This window comes from Pongo pygmaeus, chromosome 7 (genome assembly GCF_028885625.2).
Source record: "Pongo pygmaeus isolate AG05252 chromosome 7, NHGRI_mPonPyg2-v2.0_pri, whole genome shotgun sequence".
NCBI classification, from domain to species: Eukaryota; Metazoa; Chordata; class Mammalia; order Primates; family Hominidae; genus Pongo; species Pongo pygmaeus.
In genome coordinates, this window is record NC_072380.2 from 78,174,076 (window position 1) to 78,200,964 (window position 26,889).

Genomic DNA, 26,889 nt, shown 5'->3' on the forward strand with positions numbered 1-26,889 from the left:
ACAGTATTTGTTCAGAAAACCAAGAGATAGTTAGGACTTGTGGAAGATTAATGAAGGGGTCTTAATTTTGTTCAAGAGAGACTTTTTTGATAGCTGAGTTGAACTTTTAGAATATATGTTGTGACGTTCTGTTAATTCTGGAAAATTCTTCTGGTTCTAAATGGAAGTTTGGTGTAAACTGGTCCTGTTGCTGAAACTCTTAAAGGTCTGTAGGGGCAGGCTACTGATAGCTTCTTGGTAAAAAGAAACTTCGCATATTTGCCAACAACAAATGTCTCTCAGACTCAACAGTCATGCAGATACTGAGAATTCCTCTGGAAATGTGAGAGGAGAAATAGTACTATTGCGCCTGTGCATTCGAAACAAGAGACATCATTTAGTGAAAATGTACTTGTTAATCACCGCTAGTCTGAAACTTACCATTTCACAGTATTTGCACTAATAAAGAATATACAAATGAACAGTGCCCTTCTAAAATGCCATGGTTCATTCTTGTCAAATAACACACTCTCCTTGTTTTTCTTTTATTTTAAAAGAAAATTGGCCCTGAAACACCATCCAGACAAGAATCCAGATGATCCAGCTGCTACTGAGAAGTTTAAAGAAATCAACAACGCCCACGCCATACTTACCGACATTTCAAAGAGAAGCATATACGACAAGTACGGATCGCTGGGACTCTACGTGGCCGAGCAGTTTGGAGACGAAAACGTTAACACCTACTTCATGCTGTCGAGCTGGTGGGCAAAGGTGAAACTGAATTTCCTTTCTTCACAATCTCCTGTAAGACCATGATATTAATCACTCTTTTAGATTCCATCTCAAAGGAAGTCTAACCTTCCTGCTATTAAACTCTGGTAAATAAAAGGAGATATTGCTTCCACTGAATGCTATTATTTAGGATCATTTCTGGTTTAGCTCATCAAATAATTGTAAGATACAACATGATTTAAAATACTTCTAGACATTAATTATATTTGAATTTGGAGCTTCAGATTAATTCTTTATAATGACTAATTAAGGACTGACTCATTTCTCAAAACCAAAAATAATTTATTAGTGTGACAACTGCTTAATAAATTATTACAGGGCAAATTTAGCCATGTCCTTTTCTATCTATAGCATAGGCTACATCAGCAAACACAATACTGGGGAAAATAAGTGATAATTATGTCAGAGACTCACTTGGAGCCTGCTGTGAGGTAGAGGAGGAGGAAATGAGGGGGAAAGGTGAGAATTTACTAGTGGAGGACAGGGAATTGGAGAGGCAGAGACAGGGGGACAGAGAGCAAAATGGATACGTAGTCAAGAAAAGGGTGACATTTTTAAGGGCTTAGTTCAATCAGAATTGACGTTCGTGTGGTAAATTTTGTTTGGTTTCCTAGGAATCTCTAGTATATCTATGTTTGGTGATGGTTTTTATTTGTGAATATTAATATCCTTATCTTCTGATAAAAGTATATTTACACATGGGTCATACATGTAGTCCATCAACATATTTTGTGGACAGTTCACATTCATATAAGTTCCAATACATAATAATAATAATTATTAAATATCTAAAAAGGCAGGTTTAATAGTAGTATCTGATTGCTATTTTCTTCCACTAAATCTTGCTAAATTGAGTTTTATGTATGCAGGAAGAGAGAGAATATGTTTTTGTACATCAGCATGCAAAAGTATTCTTGCAACCTAGCCTAATATGCTTGCTATAGTCCTCAGAGTTCTGTTTCTCGGGGATACCTGGGATTCCCATTTGAAACCCTTTTCTCTGTTGTTGAAGACTTAGGGGAGAGACAAGTTCCTGTTGAGCAGATTTGGAATTTGGAATGAGAGTGTATACACTGACAATGTCATTTATGACAATAGATTGAATGTTCATAGGACAGTACAAGCTTTTGTGGGTTTGCGTGGGAACTCAACCTCTGGGCGTGACACTGTTTCTGTGGGAAGATACTGCAAAGGCAGGTCCAGATAATTACACACATCCACCTGATGGCACATCAGGGCCTGCCTGCATAAAAATGAGAATAAACTTCCTTGCTTTGGAAGCTGACAAAATTGATCAAAATTCATATGGACAAGCAGAATCTGCCCAGTAGTGTGAGAGACATGCAAAATAATTCCTGGTGTGGTTCTTTAAACATAAGACCACAAAAAAAGTATTTTTCCTTCTCCTTGTGCCAAAGCCCAATTTCACGGCACCCATCAGAGTGGCCCTGCATGTAGCAATCATGTGTTAAATATGCACTAAATGAATGAATCAGTGTACCACAAAAATATGTACTTATAAAAATATTAGACACCTACCTGTGCCTAGTACTGTACTAAGCACTGTAAGGGATAAAGCAAGTCTATTTCCACAGAAGGCAGACAATCAAGTTGGAATAAAGAACAAAACATTATATGAATGAAAAGAAAAATTCAGAGAAGAGAACAATATGGGAATTGCATAGTAAAAACAAAAAGGACAAAAATAGCTTTGAAAAGGGAGGAGTTTCTTGGGGCAATGGCTCAAGAACACTGCACAGGAGGCTGTGGAGACTGTTAGTGAGGTGGCCGGTGTTGCGGTTGTTTTCAGAGTAATTTATCTAAGACTACGAAAATGTAAATTTTCCATAGCAAAGAGATTGTATGTTTGAGGATGTGACTGAAGCTCCCCTGCTCCAAGCCACCAGAGGCTCCACCTCACACCTGGGGCCAGAATCAGAGATGAAGTCCAGGTCTACGGAGCAGGAGTGGGGCAGGTGAGGGCTGTCAACATTAAAGATTTCTACCTGAAGTTATTGAAGAAATACACAGGCACAAAAGTCCTCTTTATCCCTCTTGCTCCCTTAATTAGATAAAATCTGTGTTTCAATTAAAGGTATATAAACCCCTTTATTTCTATTTCAAATTACATATTTTTGATACAATCTTAAATTGATTTTGCTCAATTCACAAAAACTGACTTTTTATAACTTCATATTGGAGGAGTTGAGAGTTTCTTTTAGTTTTTAGCTATAACAAACAGCGAGCAAACCTTTCATGTTTTGGGGGAAACCCAGCTGCTGTTCACCAGGTGGAGCAAATCATTTGTTTATTTATTACTTTATACAATCATTAATTCAGCTGGTATTTTATAAGCATCTAACACATACTAGGTACTAAGTCCTTCAGTAGGAGGAACTGAAAGATGACTAGCTGACAGTGCCAGCTTGCAGGAAGCTCATAGTCTAGTCCAAACTGATCAATGTTCTAAAAGTATCCCTTAAAAAAAGCACCAAAGTAGAAGTCTGCATGAAATGCAACTGGGGACAAAGGAGGGAGTCATTGTTTTGGGCAGGATCAGGAAAGATGTCATAGAAGGGATCTTTAAGATGAGTCTTACACACCAGGTGGATATTTTGTTAGGTGACTGGGGAACTGGGAGGTGGACGTCCAGACAGATGAATCCACAGGGAGAGCAGAGCTATAAGGCAATGAAAGGCAAGAACAGGGCTGTGCTGGTGCAGGGAGGCATTGGCAGAGCCAGATCACCGTAATAAGGATCTTGGCTGTATCTCAGAGACAGGAGCGCCATCGCATGGGTTCAAGAGAACATGTATTTCAGAAAGTTCACTGTATCAGCAATGTGCAGCATGGATTTGAGGGAGGCCAGAGGGGAGGCTGCTGAAGTGTCCAGACTAGACATAGTGAAGGTCTGTTCTGAAGCCCTGCTGGCCAGGATACAGGCATGAGGGAGGATGCAAGAGACTTGAGGAGAGATGCTCTCCAGGACTTGGTGACCAGCAGGAATGTGAGTGTAGGAGGGGGAGGTATCGGACAGTTCATTCTTTATCATTCTGGTGAGAATGATTCAGCTCCCCTGGGCAGGGGGCTTGCTAACTCATTTGACCTGCAGAGGTTTTGTTGGTTGGTTTTTTGGTTTTTGTCTTGCTTTGCTCTGCTCTTAATAATGATCACCATATAGCTTAAGAATAAAAAAAGAAAGGCCATACTTTATTACTTTGGCTACAAGTCATTTCCTGTGGGTCTAATTTATTAGGCAAAACTTTACCAGGAAATTGGTTTCTAAGGAAGTGAAATAGTTCTTATGTGGAGTAAGGATGAGGGTGAAGATGTGGCCTGTGGGGTGAACTGTGAAGTCTTCAGGTCTCTGGGGTTACCTGGGTACAGACTTGATTTCATGGGTTCTCCCCTCACCCCATCACCCCTCATCCTCATTTTGCTTTGCCTCTGTTTCCCTAGGCCCTGTTTGTCATCATTGGCCTCTTGACGGGCTGCTATTTTTGCTGCTGCCTGTGCTGCTGCTGCAACTGCTGCTGTGGACATTGCCGGCCCGAGCCGTCAGTGTCAGAAGAGGACTTCTATGTGTCCCCAGAGGATCTGGAGGAGCAGATCAAGTCCGACATGGAAAAAGGTGGGGTAGGATAAGAGCAGAGGTAGTGAGTGTCCATTCATAGGCCTGAGCAAGCACCAGGTCCCACGGGGACAGCTATCACTATAGTAGGAGAGCTCCCACAACCAAATGGGTGGAACCTCACAGACTGTCAGCTTTGGTACAGCTTCTGGGGAGGATGAAAAGATAGATACCTTTACCAGGCATAGAGAAAAGCAGTGCCTGATGCCGTTAGAAAGAAAATCATGAAATATGCTGATGATGAATCAAAGGAAATACAATTCAGGTCTCATTACAAGAGAGTGAGCACTGGATTCAGGGAGGATTGGGTGAGAATGCTCAGGGCAGGAGAACCAAGGTAGAAATTTTTTCACAGAAAAAGTATTTCAGCCGGTTCCTTTAGGATCTCCTTTAAAATAGAAGAAAGTGGGCATCAAAAAAAGTCACCAACCCTCGACTTTGCTTCTTTTTAATGACTTGATTATGAATTTGGGTGAACTAGGAGAGAGAAGTCCTTCTTTACCTGAAATGTAGCTTCTTTCAGGAGTAGCCTCAAACCAGCATCAAGGATGGGACTATTTGCTTTGCTAACCCACCTCCGTGTGTCCATGTGTATGCATGACTGTGATGTAGTACTTGATTCTTCAAGTTCATTCTATCCAGAAATGAAAAATTTCTTAAAATGTAAGGAAAGATGAGATCTCACAGGATTCACCGCACCAGGAATACTTTATGTCCTCTGGGAAATGCCTTTGTTTAAAGAAGCTGGGGTCAGACCTGCCATTGTCCTGCTCCACCTTACAGCCAATATCCTCCTGTCATTCTCTCCCATTATTCTCTCTCATAGTTATCCTGGAGTACAGACTTTATCACTGAATCCCAAAAAAACCTAGACAGCCAAATAAAAGAATTACTTGATAATTCAGACAGTGGCCCATTTTTGTCAGAACTGCTAAAATTAGGAACAGTGTACTTTTCTGGACTATATTGTACTCTGATTCTTTTGATCACACTGAAATGGAAATTCCAGGTTGTCAAGCATTGGAGACTAGTTAAAGGCTTCCACACACCTTTTATTCCCTATGAAATGCAGTGTTAAGTAATTTCCAGGTATTACCCACCCTGACTCCAGCTCAGAGGAAGGGTCTTCAATCATGTGAATTGTATAGATTCCCAGACTCTTTCAGGATTGGGAGCTCAGAGAAGACAGAAGGAGTTTTCTTGAAACCTGGGACCCCTTGCTGTGGGGACCTGTAGGTGGCCAGTCCAGCAAACAGAGGGGGTGTTCTGACCATTTTTTATTACTGACCTTGAAGCCAAATTGTGGGCCCACGGTGAAACAGAATTATAACTTTCTTTTCCTTTATTTGAGATGTAAAAGGACAAATTAATCTTTTAATGGGGTCATATATACCAAGAAGACCAAGCAAGCAGGAATACAAGTTAATGGGTTAAGGAGTAATGTATGCATGGAAACTCCTTTTCTTCAGGAAAAGGTCCGTGACATTGACACAACTTGCCTGAGAATGACAATCCTAGCATCTGAATCCTATCTGCTCTTGTAAAGGAGAGAAACTGTTACAAGATTATGTCAGGGGTTGCTGGCCCCATAGACCATAGGATCTCCCATAACATTCATCAGCCCAGCCCAGTACTCAGTCACTGACAGGACCAGAAGAGACAGCAAGATAGGAGAGTATCTTCAACATCCTCCACTGGGTCAACCTAACTGAACTTTTCCTTTACAGTGGGAAAACCAAACCTAGGTGAATTGAACCTAGATATCCCCAATCCAGTGTTTCACACTTCTCTGAACAGCCTCACAGTCTTTCCTGTTTTAAATTAGATAAAAGCTCCACCAGGTCATTTCAGTAGACCTTCTTTGTGGAAGATTTCTTTTCTGGAACAGAAATTCATACTAGGTGCCAGATTCCACCCAGGTTTCCTCCCTGCTGGGTGATTGGTGATGAATCTACATGTCTCTCACTGTTCTCAGCTCTGACACCCCAGAGCTACCAATTCCATCACAGAGGTCAGATCCTGGATGAAGTAAACCACGATCCTGTTTGACTATGTTAAGAATTCTTAACCAAAAGGAAAAGCTTTATCTTATTTCTAAATATTTAGCAGCTCCTATGCAGGGATCCAAATTTTGTGGGACTTGAAATTTACACAATTTGGGCAAACCTCTTTAAGAAAAAGAACACAAAATTAGATCTGAAAGTGAATATATATTTAGAATGAGAAAAAGAAATCACAACAAATTGCAAGGCTTAAATACTTAACAATACCATAAATTTCACAAAATCTAGAAAAATCACAATTGTTTAATTAACTGTCTGGCACACCTCTGCAATACGCTCCCCCTGAGGCTTTGCGGCTGCATATCCATTGATTGCTTCTTCATATTAATACAGCAATAATTTTGTAATATTTTCTTTTCTTTTCTTTTCTTTTTTTTTTTTTTTTTTTTTTTTTGAGACGAAGTCTGTCTCTCTCTGTTGCCGAGGCTGGAGTGCAGTGGCACGATCTCAGCTCACTGCAACCACCGCCTCCTGGGTTCAAGCAATTCTCCTGCCTCAGCCTCCCAAGTAGATGGGACTACAGGCATGTGCCACCACACCTGGCTAATTTTTTGTATTTTTAGTAGAGATTGGGTTTCACCGTGTTAGCCGGGATGGTCTTGATCTCCTGACCTCGTGATCCTCCTGCCTTGGCCTCCCAAAGTGTTAGGATTATAGGTGTGAGCCACCACACCTGGCCATTTTGAAATATTTTCTATGAAAAAAAATAGAAAAATCTGCCTTTCCTCTAGCATGTTTGATCAAAAAGTTTTATTACTGGTAAATTAGAAAAGTTTATTTCAGCTTTACAACTCATTATTGATAACGTCTACATTTTTAGGGATTGTTGTCAAATTCAGGAAAACACTTATTTAGTTTATTTCATATAGAAGATATAAGATTTGGAGGAATTTTCCACAGAACACCTTTGATTCTGTACATTTCAAACCTTGTTGTCCTTACTCCAACCAGTACTCCCAGCATTAGAGCCCAATGGACACATTCACATTTTGTAACATCACCTCTGGTTTAGATTTTCATGTCCCCTCAGCAAGTGAATTGGCACAGTGAGCTGTAGGAATCTACCTAAAGTCATTTCTACACTCGTAGGGCTAACAATAATTAACAAACAGAGTTGCTGCAAACCACAAAAACATATCCCACTAAATTCCACTGAAACCTATCCCTAACTCTTTATCCCCTTAATCAAATCCCCAAAATGTTTACAGTCCCTCTGCTGCCACTCATCAGACAGAGAAATGTGATGGAAGGAAAGTCAAAGTGGAAAGAGATGTTTTTGTTGATTGTAGCCAAAATATCTGTCTTTTGCAAATAACAAAAAATGTGAACACATCGTTAGGGCCCCAACAGGTCCTTGGAAGGCTGTGCACAGGTGAGGGTCCCTGAGCTGAAGTTTCATTAACTGTGCAGTAAATCCAGCACTGCTCTTGGATCTACCCTTTCCTTATAAGGAACTATGCCTTATTTGCAGTTGGTTGTATTAGTTAGATTAACGTTTGTACTCCACTAATCCAGAGCTCAGGCTTGTTAAGGATGAAAATCAGACTTCATCTGAAGACTAAGCTTTCTGTACTGTGGTCCAATAAATGGACTGCACTTGCATCTGCTCTGCGAAAGAAGGGGACTCACTTAAGGTTCTTTAAGAAAATGCACTTGAAAGAGTCTACTAGCCACTTAAAAATCAAGTGACTCAAGACAAAGAATAAACAGCATTCATCAAGGTTTGAATCCATTAGAAGGCACTGGTATGACACTAGGGCTTTAAGAATCTTATTTTAGTGATTCTGAAATTTAATTCAAAAATGGCAAACTTTTTCTCACTTGGGGAATCCTTCACTCTTAGGTAGGATCTAATCATAAAATCTTAGGATTTTAGACTTGGGAGGAATCTGAGGAATCAACCCTCACCTCTGCATGGCTTTTCTAGCCAGCTGCTCATTTGAAAGCTGCCTGTGGTGGGGAGGTTTAGGACTTTGTTTATAAGTAAGAAATGCCCATAAAAATTCAACCACCAAAGGAGGGCATAGAGTCCAACATAACTCTACAGTTCACCCTTAGGCACCACTCAAGGATACCAAAACACAACTACATTTATACAATTTTTGTGCAAATTTTTTTTTGTTTTACAAAAATGTGGTATCCACATGTTATTATGCCCTTTTCCTGCTTCTTTGCAGAGGAAAATTTTGATGAAATCATATTTATCAGTTTTTTTTAAGTTGATTGTGCTTTTGTGGTGTTATGTTGAGGACTCAGACTAACTTTACGTCATAAAGACTTTCTCCAATGTTTTCTAAAAGTTTTTGAGTTTTATGTTTAACATTTAGATTTATGCTGCATTTTGAGTTAATTTTCATATAAGGTGTGAGATTTAGGTCCAGACTCTTTTTTTTTCTTCTTCAATATGGAACCTAATTGTTCTAAGGCCATTTGTTGAAAATGTTCTCTGTATCCTCTACATGGTCTCTACTATGTATCCTTTCTTCATTGGATTGTCTTTCCATCTTTGCCAAAAATCAATTGGCCAGGGCCGAGCACAGTGGCTCACATCTGTAATCCCAGCACTTTGGGAGGCTGAGGCTGGTGGATCACTTGAGGCCAGGAGTTCAAGACCAGCCTGGCCAACACAGTGAAACCCTGTCTCTACTAAAAATACAATAATTAGCTGGGCACGGTGGCAGGTGCCTGTAATCCCACCTACTCAGGAGGCTGAGGCACGAGAATTGCTTGAATCCGGGAGGGAGAGGTTGCAGTGAGCAGAGATCATGCCACTGCACTCCAGCCTGGGCGATAGAGCAAGACTCCGTCTCAGAAAAATAAAAATAAAAATAAAAATAAACCCGGGAGGCTGAGGCAGGAGAATGGCGTGAACCCAGGAGGTGGAGCTTGTAGTGAGCCAAAATCATGCCACTGCACTCCAGCCTGGGCAACAGAGCGAGACTCCATCTCAAAAAGAAAAAAAAATCAATTGGCCATATTTCTATGGACCTATTCCTGTACTCTCTAGTCTGTCCCATTGTTCTATGTATCTGTCTCTTCATCAATTCCACACTGTCTTGCTCTCTTGTAGCTTTAAAGTAAGCCTTAAAATCAGGTAGTGTGATTCTTCCAACTTTATTTTTTTTTTACAAAATTGTTTTGGCTCTTCTAGTATCTTTGCTTTCTATATAAATTTTAGAATCAAGTTGTCTATATCTACAGAAAAATCCTGCTGGGATTTTTATTGGAATTGCATTAAATTTGTAGATCAGCTTGGAAAGAATTGACATCTTTACTATGTTGAATATTCCAATCCATCAACAGTATGTATCTCTACTTATCCAGGTCTCATTTGATTTCTTTCATGAACATTTTGAGTTTTCAGCATACAAAGCTGGTAATGTCTTGTTAAATGGGTACCTAAGTATTTCATTTTGGAGAGAGCTATTGTAAGTGGCACTGGTTTTAATTTTGTTTGCAGTCGTTCATTGCAAGTATTTACAATTTCTTTTTGTATTGTCTTTGTATCCCATGTCTTTGCTAAACTCATTTAACAGTTTGGATTTTTGTGTGTGTGTAAATTCCTTGGGATTTTCTATGCAGACAATTATATCACCTACAAATAGAAACAATTTTATTTCTTCCATTCCAATCTGCATTCCTTTTGTTTCTTTTTCTTGCCTTGTTGCACTGCCTAAGATTTCTAGCACTTGGTTTGCTGCTGTGCTATCACTGTCTTAAAATTCTTAATTGTTGAATAAGGTACCTCACATTTTCATTTTGAACTGGGTTTGGCAAGTTATATAGCCACTACTGAGGATATTTCCTTGTGTGGACTATAAATCAGCACTTCAAGTTTGATGACTTTTGCCAACAGAAATTTTTCTTTGAAGGAACTATTAGCTAACTTTACATTTACATTTTAAAATCTACATTATATAAGGATGTTTAAAAGAACAGAGGAGCCAATCCTCACTGCCAAGGAAGAAGGCAAAATGCCTCCAGAGCATAATACTCTGGTTTTAGGGAAGGGGAAAACTAATTAAGATGAGACAAGGTGGGATGGGGAAGACTAAGTGGAGCCAGGGCTTTATATTAATTACCCATCTAAATGCTATGTTACAGATTATTATATTGTACTTGGAGATTTGACCAGCATATGAAGATTACCACAGGAAATTAATTTTTCATACATGAGCACTGATTTTAAGGAAATATGGTTAGCAGTCCTTTCTTCTATTATTCTCCCCATCTTTTATCCAGAAATGTCAAGATGCAAAGTATAGTAAAACTGATGGGCAATCTTTACTCCAGAATAAAAGTAATAGCTACTTAACAGTTTGTCTTCTTATACCTTACTATACTAACAAATAAGAGAAAGGAACAGGGGTTAACTAGGGAAATACATTTATGGTTTGAATTCACTTACTGTATTAGTCTGTTTTCACACTGTTATAAAGATACAACCAGAGTATGGGTAATTTATAAGCAAAAGAGATTTAATTGACTCACAGTTCCACATGGCTGAGGAGGCCTCAGGAAACTTACAATCATGGCAGAAGGTGAAAGAGAAGGAAGCACCTTCTTCACAAGGTGGCAGGTGAGAGAGAGAGTGAGCAAAGGGGAAGTGCCACACTTTTAAACTTTCAGATCTCATGAGAACTCACTCACTATCGTGAGAACGGGATGAGGGAAACCAGCCCCATAATCCAGTCACCTTCCACCAGGTCCCTCCCTCGACACATGGAGATTACAATTTGAGATTAAATTTGATAGGGGTGCAGAGCCAAACCATATCATTCTGCCCCTGGCCCCTCCCAAACCTCATGTCCTTTTCACATTTCAAAACAAATCATGCCTTCCCAACAGTCCCCAAAAGTCTTAATTCATTCCAGCATTAACTCAAAAGTCCAAGTCCAAAGTCTCATCTGAGACAAGGCAAGTCCCTTCTACCTATGAGCCTGTAAAATCAAAAGGAAGTTAGTTACTTCCAAGATACAATGGAGGTACAGGCATTGGGTAAATGTTCCCATTCCAAATGGGAGAAACTGGTCAAAACAAAGGGACCACAGGCCCCAGACAAGTCTGAAACCTGGCTGGGCAGTCATTAAATCTTGAAGCTCCAAAATCTCCTTTGACTTTATGTCTCATATCCAGGGCATGTTGATGCAAGAGGTGGGCTCCCACAACCTTGGGCAGCTCCGCCCCTGTGGCTCTGCAGGGTACAGCCCCTGCAGCTGCTTTTCCCAGCTGGTATTGAGTGCCTGTGGCTTTTCCAGGTTCTTGGTGCAAGCTATTGATGGATCTACCTTTCTGGGATTTGGAGGATGGTAGCCTTCTTCTCACAGCTCCACTAGGCAGTGCCCCAGTGGGGACTGCATGTGGGGGTTCCAAACCCATATTTCCCTTCTGCATTGCCCTAGCAGAGGCTCTCCATGAGGGCTTTACCCCTGCAGCAGACTTCTGCCTGAACATCCAGGCATTTCCATACATCCTCTGAAATCTAGGCAGAGGATCCCAAAGTTCAACTCTTGTTTTCTGCACACCAGCAGGCCCAATACCAAGTGGAAGCCACCAAGGTTTGAGGCACCCTCTGAAGCAATAGCCTTAGCTGTACCTTGGCCCCTTTCAGCCTCGTCTGGAGCTGGAGTGGCTGGGATGCAGGGCACCAAGTCTTGAAGCTGCAGAGAGCAGTGGCCCTGGCCCAAGAAGCCATTTTTTTTTCTCCTAGGCCTCCAGGCTTGTGATGGGTGGGCCTTCTGTGAAGGTCTGTACATGCCCTGGAGATAGTTTCCCCATCATCTTGGCTATTGACATTCAGCTTCTTGTTACTTATGCAAATTTCTGCAGCAGGCTTGAATTCCTCCCCAGAAAATGGATTTTTCTTTTCTACCATATAGTCAGGCTGCAAATTTTCCAAACCTTATGCTCTGCTTGCCTTTTAAACATAAATTCCAATTTCAAACCATCTCTTTGTGAACACATATAACTGAAGGCTTTCAGAATCAGCCAGATCACCTCTTGAATGCTTTGCTGCTTAGAAATTTCTTCCACCAGATACCCTAAATCATCTCTTTCAAGTTCAAAGTTCCACAGATCTCTAGGGCAGGGGCAAAATGCTGTCAGTCTCTTTGCTAAAGCATAGCATGAGTGACCTTTGCTTCAGTTCCCAACGAGCTCCTCATCTCCATCTGAGACCACCTCAGCCTGGACTTCATTGTTCATATCACTATCAGCATTTTGGTCAAAGCCATTCAACAAGTCTCTAGAAAGTTCCAAACTTTCCCACATCTTCCTGTCTTCTTCAGAGCACTCCACACTGTTCCAACCTCTGACTGTTACCCAGTTCCAAAGTCACTTCCATATTTTCAGGTTATCTTTATAGCAGTACCCCACTCTGCCTGTACCAATTTTCTGTATTAGTCTGTTATCACTCTGCTATAAAGATACCACCTGAGACTGGGTAATTTATAAACAAAAGAGGTTTAATTGACCTCACAGTTCTGCATGGCTGGGGAGGCCTCAGGAAATTTACAGTCATGGAGGAAGGTGAAGGAGAAGCAAGCACCTTCTTCACAAGGCGACAGGAGAGAGAGGAGTGAGTGAAAGGGAAGTGCCACACTTTTAATCTAATCAGATCTTGTGATAACTCACTACCAAGAGAACAGCATGGGGGAAAGCGTCTCCGTGATTCAATCACCTCCCTCGACATGTAGGGGATTACTATTCAAGATGAGATTTGTGTGGGAACACAGAGCCAAACCATATCAGTGACAAACACCACAAATTTCACTTTTAAGTACATGTTAAGTACATGTTTAAGTACATGTTATAACTATTTCTTAATTTATTAAATCCAAATTTGAAATATCAAATCCTTTCTTAACTGTTGACTTATAAAAACTATTAGAAATATTTTTCACCTGCCGTAAGATAGTTTTAACCATTCTAATTATGTATCTAAGACTTTTTCTTGCATATTTGTTATTATGTGCATATTCAAACATGCCTACTCCTTGACTCTAGCTAAAGTCTAAGATACCTTTTGATGATACAAAATTGTACCAATCTCTGTTCAATAGTGGTGGTACAGGGTGGGATTTGGTAGCAGAAGGGAGAGATTTGTTTGGGTTTTTATGTCCCTTTAAACTATATCAGAAAGTATAATCCAGCTTCTACCTTTAAGAAGTAAAGGGGGGAAAGTTCAAACAGTGGCATCTTCAGTATTCACTGGCAACTACAGAACTTTTAAGCAGATTCCTATGTCTTTCTTAAAATAGAAATATACTCCCAGTGGGATCCCAGGAACACAGAGGCATTATATTGTTCTTATGAATCAATCAAGATCAAATGGAAGATAGATAGTGTCTTGGGGGAACCCTTCCCCAGTTTTGTTGTCTTTGAAAATTTGAAACCTTAAAGGTAAAAGGTAATAGGTACCAACTTATTTCCCTTACTTTCATATGTTCACAAATTAGGAGTTCTACTTTGTGAAATTTTGGGTGGTATATTTTAAAAAAGCTCACTTAGACCCTATACTCCTCTAGCAGCTGAAGGCCACAATGAAATCAGAATTCCACTATGAGGGCTTTACAGACCATCTTGAGAGAGAGCCTTGTTTCATGGGACAATGTATGTGTATGTAGTGTGTGTGCGTGCAGGCATGTGTGTGTGTGTGCATGTCTGTGTGTGTGTGTGGGGGGGGGGGAGAGAGAGAGAGAGAAGGTATGGAAGCAAGAGCCCAAATTGGAACCAGTTACCTCTGAACACCCTGGCAAAGCAAACCCAAAATATAAGATCTAAATTCAGTTTGGTTTTTCCAAGCTGAAGGCAGTAGAATGACATCCAACCAAAATTTCCAGCTAAACCCTAAAACAAACAAACAAACAAACAAAAAAACTGTAGAGTCATGATTTCCCCAATTTTTTTTAAAGGAGCGAGAATAAAAGAGAAAGTGTTTTATATTATTGACCTTGGATCTAAAAATGTGAGATTCAGTGCATGGAAAAATCTGTTGACTGCTTAACTGTTCTTGCCACTCACCTGGATAAAACCCAAATACATTCACAACCACACAACCACTGAGATGAAGAGGCCATATGGCTTGTAATTAGACTCTCGCTCTTGGCCAAGATATTGAGACATTTATTACATTTGCTATTTAGTATTCATCACATCTTACTGCCCAGGAAAAAGGCACCAAGGAAGAGATTAAATTCATCCTTCCCCTTTTTGCCACTCCCCACTCAAGCTTCTTCCTACCCCTTTCCCCCAGTCAAAAGGAATCAATTTCTAAAAATAATACATGGAAAACAATGCTTGCAACTAGTCAAGAATGCTTTGCTTCTTCTTTATATGAAAATATCAAGCAAGCACCATCAAGGTCTCGGGCCAGAGCAGTAGGACAGGTTTGTCAGCTCTGAATGCTACCCCAAAAAGCAGCTCAACATGAACCCAAGATTTCTTTGATTTTTGGCCATCAAGTTTCAGTCAGCAAACTTACTGGTCAGGTTTATTGAGATAGTCTTTCAACAGCAAACATTTACTGAGCACTTAGTATTTGCCTGATGCCATGCCAGGGGCTAGAGAAAATGAAGACATAGTTCCTGGTACTTTGGACTTTACAAACTAGAAGGGGAGAAGGGGAGACAAATATTAAGTAAATAATCACATGAAGAACCAGTTAATTTACAGGTACAATAAGTCTGCCAAAAGAGAAGCACAGGGGCTGTGAAAGTGAGCACTTGGGGCCTCACCTGCATGCAGGCTGAGAACACTTTCCCAGGAAGTGACATCTAAAGCAGAAGACTTTAAGAAGGAGGAGGAGTTGAGGGGTAGTGGATTCTGGGGATGGTGCACTCTAGAAGGGACCAATCTTAGTACACGCAAAGAATTGTCACAGCCTCTCCCCGTACTCCTGTGGATAAGATGGTGAATGGAGCTTTGCATGCCAGGCAAGGCAGGTAGAGTCATATTGGGCTGTTCTATTGAATAGTTTTATCAAGTAATCGAATGAAGCAGAAGTTGTGCAATGACTATTTTTGCAAAGAAACCCAAACTAAGATATGCTTAGACAAAGGTTCAAACCATCAAAATGAAACGTGATAAGTGGAAGTAGCTGGAATCCCCATTCCCAGTGTGCTAGGGAAGTGCAAGAGTGGTAGGATTACCTAGGAAAGGGGGAAAAGGACCTGAGAGACTCCATGGAGAAAAATGCAAAAATATAGAAGGGAGGTGAAATATTATTTGGCCATAAAAAGGAATGAGGTACTGATACACGTGGATGCTACAATGTGGATGAACCTGGGAAGATCATGCTAGATGGAAGAAATCAGACACAAAAGGACAAACATTGTACGATTCCATTTATATGAGATATTCAGAATAGGTCAATCCAAAGAGGCAGAAAGTAGATTGGTGGTTGCCAGGGCCTGTGGGGCAGGAAGAATAGAGAGCAACTGTTTAATGGGGACTGGGTTTCCTTTTGGGGAGATAAAAATGTTTTGCAATTAGACAAAGTGTGAGTCATACATTAACTGTATATGTACTCAATGCCACTGAATTGTTCACTTTAAAGTGGTTGATTTTAAGTTATGTGAATCTCATCTCAATTTTAAAAATATATAGTAGGGGAGAGAGTAGACCAAGATTTGACTGGAAAAAGAAACTGAACAGCCTTCCTTCAGAAAAGGAGAGTCCTTTGCTCTCTGCAAATTCACGCAGCACAGCGAGTGGAGGAAATCACAGGCCTAAGCAAGGCATTAACATTCACAAAAAGGGACAGGGCAAAGGTGACTCAGCCTATTACACCAGCTACCTTGAGGGCAGTCCACGCCAGGGGCTAGGACAGAGGGCTGTGGAGTCAGACAATCCTGGCTCAGGCCTCAGCTCTCTAAGATACTGGTTGAGGTTCTGGGGGAAATTCACCTAACTCCTTTATCTGTTATTGTTTTTCTCAAATATTAAATGATACAAATAAATATGACCTGAGTTTCTACCTCAGAAAAAGAATGTTACCATCACCTTTAGAGCTCCTTGTTTGCTCTTCCCTCCTCAGATGTAATGATCTTAAATCATGTGTAACCAGTTCTTACTATTCTTTTTAGTATTACAACTATATTTATAATCCTAATGGCATACTGCTTGGTTTTCCCTATTGTTAAACTTTAAATGAATAGATTTATATGCAATAATTATCTTTCTTCAACTTTATTTTTACTGTGTAATATTTCTTTTTTTAAAGAAGTAGTTTCAACTTTTATTTTAGATTCGTGAGTACATGTGCAGCGTTGTTACATGGGTATATTGTGTGATGCTGAAGTGTGGGGTACAGATCCTGTCACCCAGGTAGTGAGCATAGTACCCAATAGTTAGTTTTTCAACCCATGTCTGCTTCTCCCCTTCCCACTCTAGCAGCCCGCAGTGTCTGTTATTCCCATTTTATGTCTGTGGGTGCTCCATTCAGCGTTGTCCTGACATTCATTCACATTGTGGCTGTCATTCATGTATTTTCACTGTTGTATAATATTTTAGGAGAACATCCCATAATTTACTTATCCATTCTACTGCTAATGGACATTTGAGTACTGTCCACTTTTTGCCATTACAAACGGTGCTGTTATGAATGTTCTTGCATGTATTTTCTGGTGCATGAATGCTAGAGTTTTTCTAGGTATATACGGAGGATGCAATTACTTAGTCAAAGGATATGCACTTGTACACCTTATTAGGTAACATCAAGCAGTTCTGCAAAATCATTGCACTAATTTGCATGCCCACTAACAGTTAACGAGAGTTCCTGTTGCCCCACACCCTTGCCTCCACTTGACATCCCCAGATGGTAAATGTGTGACAATCTAGTAGGTGGGAAATGGTGTGTCATTGTGGTTCTAATTTTTATCTCCTTGATTAAAATTGAACATCTTTTCATATGTTCATTGCTCATTTGGGTTTCCCCTTCTATGAAATGCCCATTCAGATCTTTTGCAGGTTTTGAAATTATATCATCTGCCTTTTCCTTTCTGATTTTTAAAATATTCTGGGTATTGATTCTTCATTGATTATGTTTATTTAAAACATATTCTCCCAGTTTGTGACTTGGTGTTCTACTCTTTATGGTATTTCTTGATGAATCAAAGTTCTTGATTTTAATGTAGACAGACTTTCAGTCTCTACCTTTATGTTTAGTGATTTTTGTGGTTTGATTAAGAAATCCTGTACTACCTCAAACATATAAAGATGTTCTCTTATATAGATTTTCAAAGTTTTATAGTTTTGCCTTTTCACATATAAGAGTTTAATCACCTGGAATTGATTTTTACATGTGGTATGATGTGGGACTCCAATTTCATTTTTTTCCAGATAGAAAACAAATTGTTTCAGCACACTGATTTCTAATTTTGGTTTTGATAAACATTAAGTTTCAATAGATATATGGAGCAGTTTCTGGGCTTTCTGTTCTAGTCCATTGGTCTTTTTTTTTTTATGCAATACCAAGCCCATTTATAACAATCCCTAATATCTGTTTAAGCAAGTCCTCCTCACTTGTACTTTAGGAGAGTCATATATCCTTAGCATTTTGCTTTCTTATATAAATCTCAAAATCAGGTTTTTGTCAAGTTATTTAACAAGAATTCCCTAAGCAAAACTTTTTAGGATCTTGGTTAGAATTGCAGTGAATCTACAGATCAACAGGTAGAATTGACACCTTCAAGAATTTGAGTCTTTTAGTATGTGACATGGTATATTTCGTCATTTATTGGCTTTCACTAAGGATGTATTTTCTATATCTTTATTACATTTATTTTTGAATACTTTACCGTTTTTCTTACTACCAATCAATTATATATGTATTTTTCTACTTGTTTTCTGGCATATAGAAATGTACTTTTAAAAACATTGATTTTTGAATCCAAGAAACTAGCTAAACTCTCTTGCTAATTTTAATTATTTACCTGTAAATTCTTTAGGGTTTCTACATAACTGTTTGTCTCATCTGTGAGTACTGACAGTTTTGATTCTTCCCCTCCATCTCTTATCATTTTTTATTTTTTTAAACCACACCAAGTATGTGAACCCATTTTTTGTTTTGCCTTTCTGTGTTTGCCAAGACTACTAGTAAAATGTTGAAGAGAAGGTACTTTCAGGGTTGTGTCATAATTAGTAGGTTTGCTGTAGGTTTTTGATCAGGTTAAGAAAACTGTCTTCTATTCCTATTTTGTTAGACCTTCATATTTGATCACGGATGTAAAATTTTTTCAAATTTTTTTCTTCATCAGAGATGGTCATGATTTTTCTCCTTTGATCTGTTAATGTGGTGAATTATATGAATTGGTTTTCCAATATTAAAACAACCTTGCACTCCTTAGATAATTAAACTCAGCATAGTCTTCATGTATTAACTATTGTATTATTTGATGAAATTAGCTGGTCAATATTTTGTTTTAGATGTTTGTGACAATGTTAATGAGAGTGGTCTATAATTTCCCTTTCTCGAACTTTCCTTACTGTATTTTGTATCAAGATTATGCCTCATGAAGTAAATTACGAAGTATTCCTTTGTTTTTTACTTCTCTTGGAGAGTTTGTGTAATACTGGGGTTCTTTCTACAGGATTTTGAAGAACTTTCTGGGATAGCATGTAACTGTGCAAATTTTAAACTATTGATTTAATTTACTTAATGTTTATAGACCAGTTAAGTTTCCCTTCTTTATTTACAAAAAGAAAAAATGGTTTCTTCAAGATTTCCTCTTACCCTTTATACATCTATAGTATCTGCATGATTATTCTGTTTTTTATTCTTTACACTGGTCATTTCTGCTTTCTCTCTCTCTTTTCTTTTTTTAACCATTCTTACCACATGTCTTACAATCTTATCAGTCTTCTCAAATGAACAATTTTTGGTTTTGTTGATTGTTTCTACTTAGTTTCTTTTTCTTTCCTTCTTTCTTTCTTTCTTTTTTCTTTCTTATTTCTCAGTTTATTTTGTTTATTTTCTAACTTCTTAATTTTTGTACTTCTTAATTTTCAGCCCCTCCTCTGTTCTTACCTTAAAAATTTAAGACTATAAATTTTGAATTTTCCTATAAGTTATACTTTAGCTTCACACACACACACACACACACACACACACACACACACACATTCTTACATTGTTCTCATCATCTGAGTTCTAAATATTTTCTGATTTCTATTATGATTTTTTCTTTAAGTTAGGCCTGTGTATATCTTAATTTTCAATCTTGGGATTTCGAGGTTACTTTTTGTTGTTTGTATCTAACTTGACTGCTCTGTGATCAGAAAATGTCAACACTATGATACCAGTGCTTTGAAATGTCTTAGGACTTGCTGTACAGCCTGGAACTTAGCCAGTTTTTATGAATGTTCTACACTGCTTCAAAACAACACATTCTGCATTTGTTAGGTTCATTGTTCCATATATGTCTATTGAATAAAGCTAATTTATTGTATATATTAGTTTGCTAAGGCAGCCATAACAAAGTACTACAAACTGGGGGTTTAAACAACAGAAATTTATTCTCTCACAGTTCTGGAGGTCAGAAGTCAGACATCAAGGAAGCAGGGTTGGTTTCTTCTGACACCCCTCTTCTTGTTTTGTAGCTGTTCATCTCCCTGTGATTTCACATGGTGTTTCCTCTGTGTCCAAATCTCTTCTTATTAGGACACCAGTCCTATTGGATTAGGGCCCACTCTAGTGACTTCCTTCTAACTTAATTACCTCTTTAAAGACCCTATCTCCAAATATGATCACATCGTAAGGTACTAGGAATTAGGACTTCAACATACGAATTTTGGGAAGACACAATTCAGTCCATAACATAGTCCTTTTCAAATTCTACATAAGATTTCCTTGCTTGATTTCATGAGTTAGGTGCTGAAAGCAGTCAAATTTTCCACTGTGATGATGAATTTTTCTATTTCTCTATAAAGTTCTCTCGATTTTTGATTTATGATTTTGATTTTGAGGTTATGTTATAAATATATATGTTCAGAATATTTATAGCTACTTGGTGAATTAAACATTTTATTATTATGGAGTTATTTCTAGCTCCAGAAATGCTTTTGCCTTATATCTTATTTTGTCTGTTAAAATATACTTACATTAGCTTTCTTCCCACTAGTGTTTGTGTGGTAAATATGTTTTCATCATTTTACTCTCTATTTTTATCCTTATTTTTTAATGTAGCTTGGGTTTTTAAAATTCAGTCTAACAATATTTTTCTTTTAAATAGAGTATTATATCCATTGGTATTTATTATCTTCAATATAATGTACTTTGATCTTTTTCTACTAACTTACTTTTTGTGAGAGGCAATAGAGAAATAGTCTTGAAAAGAACAGACCTCTGAGAAACACTGCCTTGGTTTGAATATCATCTCTATTACTTACTATCCGTGTAACCTTGGCCTAGTTACACAGTCTGTGCCCATTTTCTCATTTGTAAAATGGTTATAATAACAACCCTACCTCATAGCATTATTATAACTATTGAGTGAGTTAATATACGTAAAGTGCTAAGAACACTGCTGGACATGTAATAAGATATATACATATACCTACTTTCTGGTAATTTTTTATCATTATATTTATCACTTTAAGTTGACATGTTTTTCCTGTTTCTCTTTTTTTTTCTTTTAAATTGTCAGAGTGTCTTTTCTTATTTGATTTCCTTCTGTCCTCTGATTTGGAAATTATATTCTCTTTTCTGGTCTTTTGGAATTACCCTGAAAATTGATCAAATGCACTTAATTTGTCAAAGTTTAAAGTCAATTCTTATCTTTACCCTCCTCTTGAACAATACAAGAATTTTGTAGCACTTTAACCCTGATCAACCTATTTCTGACTGATACATTATTTTTATATTTTAGATTTTTCTCAATTTTAAGCCTCATAAATTTTTATTATTGCTTTATATATTCAATAATTATTTGGTTTTACTGACATATTTACTGGGTTTTTTTTCAATTATTTTCTTTTTACAGCTCAATTCTTTCATATGATAACTGTTTCTGCCTGAATTATATCTTCTAAATTGGGTCTGCAGTTAGAAAAATTTGTTTCTACTGTCTGAAAATATCTTTATCATGCTTTTTTAAAAAAGAAATGTAACTTATTAAGAGGGTTTGTCAATAAATATAGATTTATGTCTTCTTTCAGTGTATTGGAGACATAGTTTCAATATGTTTTAGCTCATAGTTTTTTTAGCTCCATAGTTTTAGCTTCCATATTTGCTATTGAGAAGTAAGATTGCTTTTAAAATCCTTGTCTTTTTTTTTTTTTTTGAGACGGAGTTTCGCTCTTGTCACCCAGGCTGGAGTACAGTGGCACAATCTTGGCTCACTGCAACCTCCACCTCCCGGGTTCAAGTGATTCTCCTGCCCCAGCCTCCCAAATAGCTGGGCTTACAGGCACCTGCCACCACGCCTGGCTAATTTTTTTCTGTACTTTTAGTAGAGACGGGCTTTCACCACTTTGGCCAGGCTGGTTTTGAACTCCTGACCTCAGGTGATCTGCCTGCCTCGGCCTCCCAAAGTGCTGGGATTACAGGTGTGAGCCACTGCACCCAGCCCAAAATCCTTGTCTTTTGTTCTGCAATGTGACTAAGATGTTTTAAATATGGGTTTTTTTTTGTTTTTTTTTTTTTGGAGACATAGTCTCACTCTGTCACCAGGCTGGAATGCAGTGGCGTGATCTTAGCTCACTGCAACCTCTGCCTCCCAGGTTCAAACAATTCTCCTTGCCCAGCCTCCCGAATACTGGGACCACAGGTCTGTGCCACCATGCCCAGCTAATTTTTTGGATTTTTAGTAGAGATAGAGTTTCACCATGTTGGCCAGAATGGTCTTGATCTCCTGACCTTGTGATCCGCCTGCTTCGGCCTCCAAAAGTGCTGGGATTACAGGAGTGAGCCACTGCACTCTTTAATTTATCCTGGCTTGTTCTTGGATCTATGGATTGGTGTATTTCATCAATTCCATAATAAGCTCAGCCATCAAATCTTCAAATATTGTCTCTCTTTTTTTTATTTCTTTCTGAAAGTTATGTTAGATATGTTAGACCTTATAATTCTATCCATCATGTCCTTTAACCTCTTTTATATTTTCTCTTTGTCTCTCTTAAATTTTGGATAATCTCTTCCAATCTGTTTTCTACTTCACTAATTCTTTCTTTAGCTGTTAAGCCAATTCAAGAAAGTTTTTTCCATGTTTTAATCTCCAGAAATTCTGTTTAAAATTTTTAAGATTATTATTTTATTTAATTACTTTTAAAACATAATTCTTTTGTATTCTGTGTCTGATAAAAGCAGTTCTTGAAGTCTTTCTGGGTCTGATTTGGCCTTCTGCTGTTTATATTGGATCTTAGCATGCATTGTTTCTATATGTAATCTCTCTCTCTGTCTCTCTCTCTCTTTCTCTCTCTCTCTCTCTCTGTCACACACACACACACACACACATCTATTTCTCTACCTCTAATAGTTTTTACTATGAGCTCATGTTTCTTGCAATTTTATAATGATATTTTGAGGCCTAGGTTGAAGGTGAGGTCATTCACTTTTGCTAAGTGCCTGAGAGCACATCTTGCACTGGACCTCTTTAAACTAAATTATCATCTTGAGGTTTCTTAGAACACAGAGGTATTGAAAACTTGGTCCACCAACTTGTGTATTCATTGGCTTGCCATTGAACATTTTTAGGGCAGCTTTCTCAACTCAGCACCCAAATCAAAGGCTAACAAATCTCTCTGTAGATTTAGGAGTAGATTTAGTTATTTTAGAGAAAGCATAACCATTTTGGGCACTACCTTTATGTGAGGAGATTTCTATTAGACTCTCCCTCTAAGTAAACTCTCAGTTTTGACTCCTGTCCCAACAAGGGCCAGTCATCCAATTGTACACTACGTAATGCCAGGGTGCATCTTTCATATAAACTATACCTTTCCTGTAGATATACGTTGTAGTCTATATGAAAGGTGCCCTTTGATAGTGTTCAGTTTCCAATCTGCACAACTATATGTGATGGTTCTGTCTGTATCCCCACAAGATGGTGAAAACTAAAGTTCAAGTTCACCAGGTTTAGCAAGTACCCTCCAGGTGAAAGCTGGGTTTGGTGCTTTGGTTTTATAATTCCATAACTGACAAAACTTGAATAAAGAGTAAAGACAGTGTCTCCTCCCTTTTGAAGTCCTTAAAATGGTAGGTATATTGATATCTTATGAATTGAGTTGATTTGCCAGTCATGATTTCAACAAAAATACCTATCACTCGCTTCATTAAAAGAACTGTAACATGATGAGAGTGTTTATTGCTTTGCTTTGTTTATTTTTAGATGTGGACTTTCCAGTTTTTCTCCAGCCTACAAATGCAAATGAGAAAACACAGCTAATCAAAGAAGAATCTCGAAGTTATTGCACAGACTCTAGATATTGAGCCCTCAGAGAGTCCACAGTCCCTCCTCTCAGTTCAGTCTTGTCTCCAGATGGTCATAGGGGAGCGTGTGGGGCATAAAGTGCTGTGAACTTTTCCATCTTGGTGTTTTATTTTTGGGTGAGGAAAACATGATTGCTATATAATTTTCTCAGTATGCAGACTTTCTGAGTAGAATTTCTTATGAAACACATTCAATTTGGGTGAATAAAGGCCTGAAGAGTTATTTTACGCTCCTTGCCTGATGTAGGACAGTGGAATTGTACAGCCTTTATGAACCTGCCCTTTATGTGAGGCAGATCTGATTCCTAACTGACCAAAGTAATATTCCAGAACAAAAGCCACTTTTCTTCCATTTAACACAATATTCATATCTACCACGAACATGATCATCAAAATATATGAGAACTTATGGAGAGTTTTTGTGTGTGGAGCCTCTTCCATGTCAATATTCAATAAAGTTATAGAAATGTTTCAAGAGCCAGAAAGGGATGATTATATTTTTTTAAAAATCACATTTTTAAGGTATATTTTTTGAACATTAAAAATTGGCATTTACTGAAAACTGGTAAGTAAAACCAGGAAGAAATAGGTTTTGTGTGTACTTTTAGATTGGCTTAAAAACAAAACAAAACAAAACTTCAACCTGGTTAAACGTTGTAAGTCAACCAGAAAATCATTCTGAGTCTGAACCCGCCCCATCAGCATGTTGATCATTTTCTAGTAAAATAATTTTTGTATAACTGGCTCAGATTAGCCAGACTAAGGGAAAAAAAAACACATGAAGGGGTAAAACTCTATACTCTAGAGCCTAAATTTACACCAAAACACATATCACCTCATTTTTGTTAAAATTAGTTGCCTTGACCAGAAATTGCTCAGCTCTGTGCATGTTACACAATTTAATCCCAGAGGTCATCTCTGCATTTGCTTGTTTGATTCTTATATTTATTATGTGGTAGAAACCATGTTCTATTTCTAAAATACTATGGCAGAAAAAGTGTTCGTTTTTCTAGGTCTTTCTTAATTCTTTATATAATATTGCATTTTCAAGATCTTATTATGTTTTTACATAATATTGTATAAAATGCCTTTATCTTTTTTCTTGTTTCTTATTCCCCCCCAAAAAATTAAGTTAATATCTGCTAAATATATATTGTAAGTGAGAATTAGTGTTATAGCTCTGACAGTTCTGAAGTCATTAAAATTCCGCTCTAACTCTTTAGTTACTGAAATTCTTTTTCTATGTAATCAAGTAGACAAAGCCTTGGTTTGAAAGTTAAGAAACCTGGTTCTAATCTAAGCTTTCATTAACTAGCCTTGTGACCAAGTGAGATGAAAATAACGTGGCTAATCTCTCTATGGCTCTGTTTCCATATCTGCCCTGACCACCTTCCAAGTTGCTGGATGACCAGATAAAATGGCTAAAGTGAAAGAAATCTGAAAAGTCAAATGTTCAACAAATGTGAGGTGGTTTTAAATGAATTTGTATATGTTGACGCACACAGACAAATGTACTGTGACTCTTGATGCATATAAACTCTCTCACCCAACAAGACCCATGGAGACACCCAGTATTAACAGCCCCAGTAACCAGCAAGTGCTTAGAACGCTGTATTCAACAAACAAATGCTACTTTCCATTTGGAGGAAACAATAGGATAAATAGCGCAATCTGTGGATAATTTGAGCCATTCCATTTCCTTCCTGTGGTCTTTTTAAGCAAAAGGTTAGGTCTATTTTGAAAAGCAACTTACAGATTACAAAGCTCACCTTCTCTTTCTCGCCCAGACCTCATTTTCCTTTCTCACGTGGAATTTTTTGCCTCCACTCCTAGTTCCCCAGGAAGCTGATCCAAGAGCGGTTAAGATGAGAACAGGACATGGATCAGAATCAGAATCAGATGGTACAATCAAATTGCTAGAGGGGTTCTGGCCAATGTTCCTCACAAAGGGCTAGTTTCTGGTTACAATGATGTGTGACAAATGCAAGCACTTGAATACCTATGAATGAGGGAATGAATTCTGCAGAATGCTCCTTCAGCTACAGAGATACAAGAATCCACTCTTCATCAGAGGAGGAGCTCCTGAAGTATATTGTGGGGGTCTACAGAAGTGCTATCCAGAAGCACTGGCAGTCATTCCGAACCCACAAGAAGTCTTCCCTTAGCAGGGAAGTTTCAAGGCAAGAAGAGAAATGCTGAGCGTGAGCCTCATCAGTGGTCGCACAGAGTCCAATGAACAGCCCGCGTCAACAGCTTACCACCTATCCTGGGCACTGTGCTACTGAAATGGGAGACTTCTTAAAAAGTTCCATGGGTCATCCATTTATTTTTTTGCTGTCTTACAGTAGAACATAATAAAAAACATACATGTGCATTTTTCTTTACCAAAACACACACACATATATATATATCTCTCTCTCAATTCTTTTAGAATAAGTGACATTCTATATCTAGAACGAAAAAACTGTCTATACATTAATTAACTTATTATCATTATTTTTTTGAGACAGAGTCTCACTGCAATCTCTGCCTCCTGGGTTCAAGCAATTCTTGTGCCTCAGTCTCCCGAGTAGCTGGGACTACAGTCACGTGCCACCACACCCAGCTAATTTTTGTATTTTTAGTAGAGACAGGGTTTCACCATGTTGGCCAGGCTGATCTCGAACTCCTGACCTCAGGTGATCTGCCCGCCTAGGCCTCCCAAAGTGCTGGGATTACAGGTGTGAACAACCATGCCCGGCTACATTGATTAACTTATTAGCATAATAGTTTTATATAAAATGCCTTCATTTCAAAAAATTTTTTATTGTATTTGGCATGGAAATTATTTTTTTAAATCAATGTGTAACGTACTAGAAAATTAAATTTTTAGCTACCAAAACTTGAAAGATACATGTTATTCTGAGTCAAAGGGTAAAGTTTTAACAAAATAAAATGAGTCACCTTCCTACTCATATTCTGCATTTCTTAGCTCTCTCTTTTACCTCTTCCCTTCTCAT

The 26,889-nt window shown here is 38.2% G+C and overlaps 1 protein-coding gene across 4 annotated transcripts in view; it reads left to right on the top strand.

Annotated features, from left to right (window-relative positions):
- Positions 1 to 24,113, top strand: part of DNAJC5B (DnaJ heat shock protein family (Hsp40) member C5 beta) — a 124,056-nt gene extending 99,943 nt beyond the window's left edge. For all 4 annotated transcript variants that reach the window (XM_054497528.1, XM_054497526.1, XM_054497527.1 and 1 more), the window contains 3 exons: positions 537 to 750; positions 4,231 to 4,402; positions 23,790 to 24,113. In XM_054497528.1, the coding sequence (XP_054353503.1) occupies positions 537 to 750; positions 4,231 to 4,402; positions 23,790 to 23,890 (487 nt within the window). In that variant the 3' untranslated portion in view covers positions 23,891 to 24,113. The remainder of the gene's footprint in view (positions 1 to 536; positions 751 to 4,230; positions 4,403 to 23,789) is intronic.
- Positions 24,114 to 26,889: the final 2,776 nt, after the last annotated feature.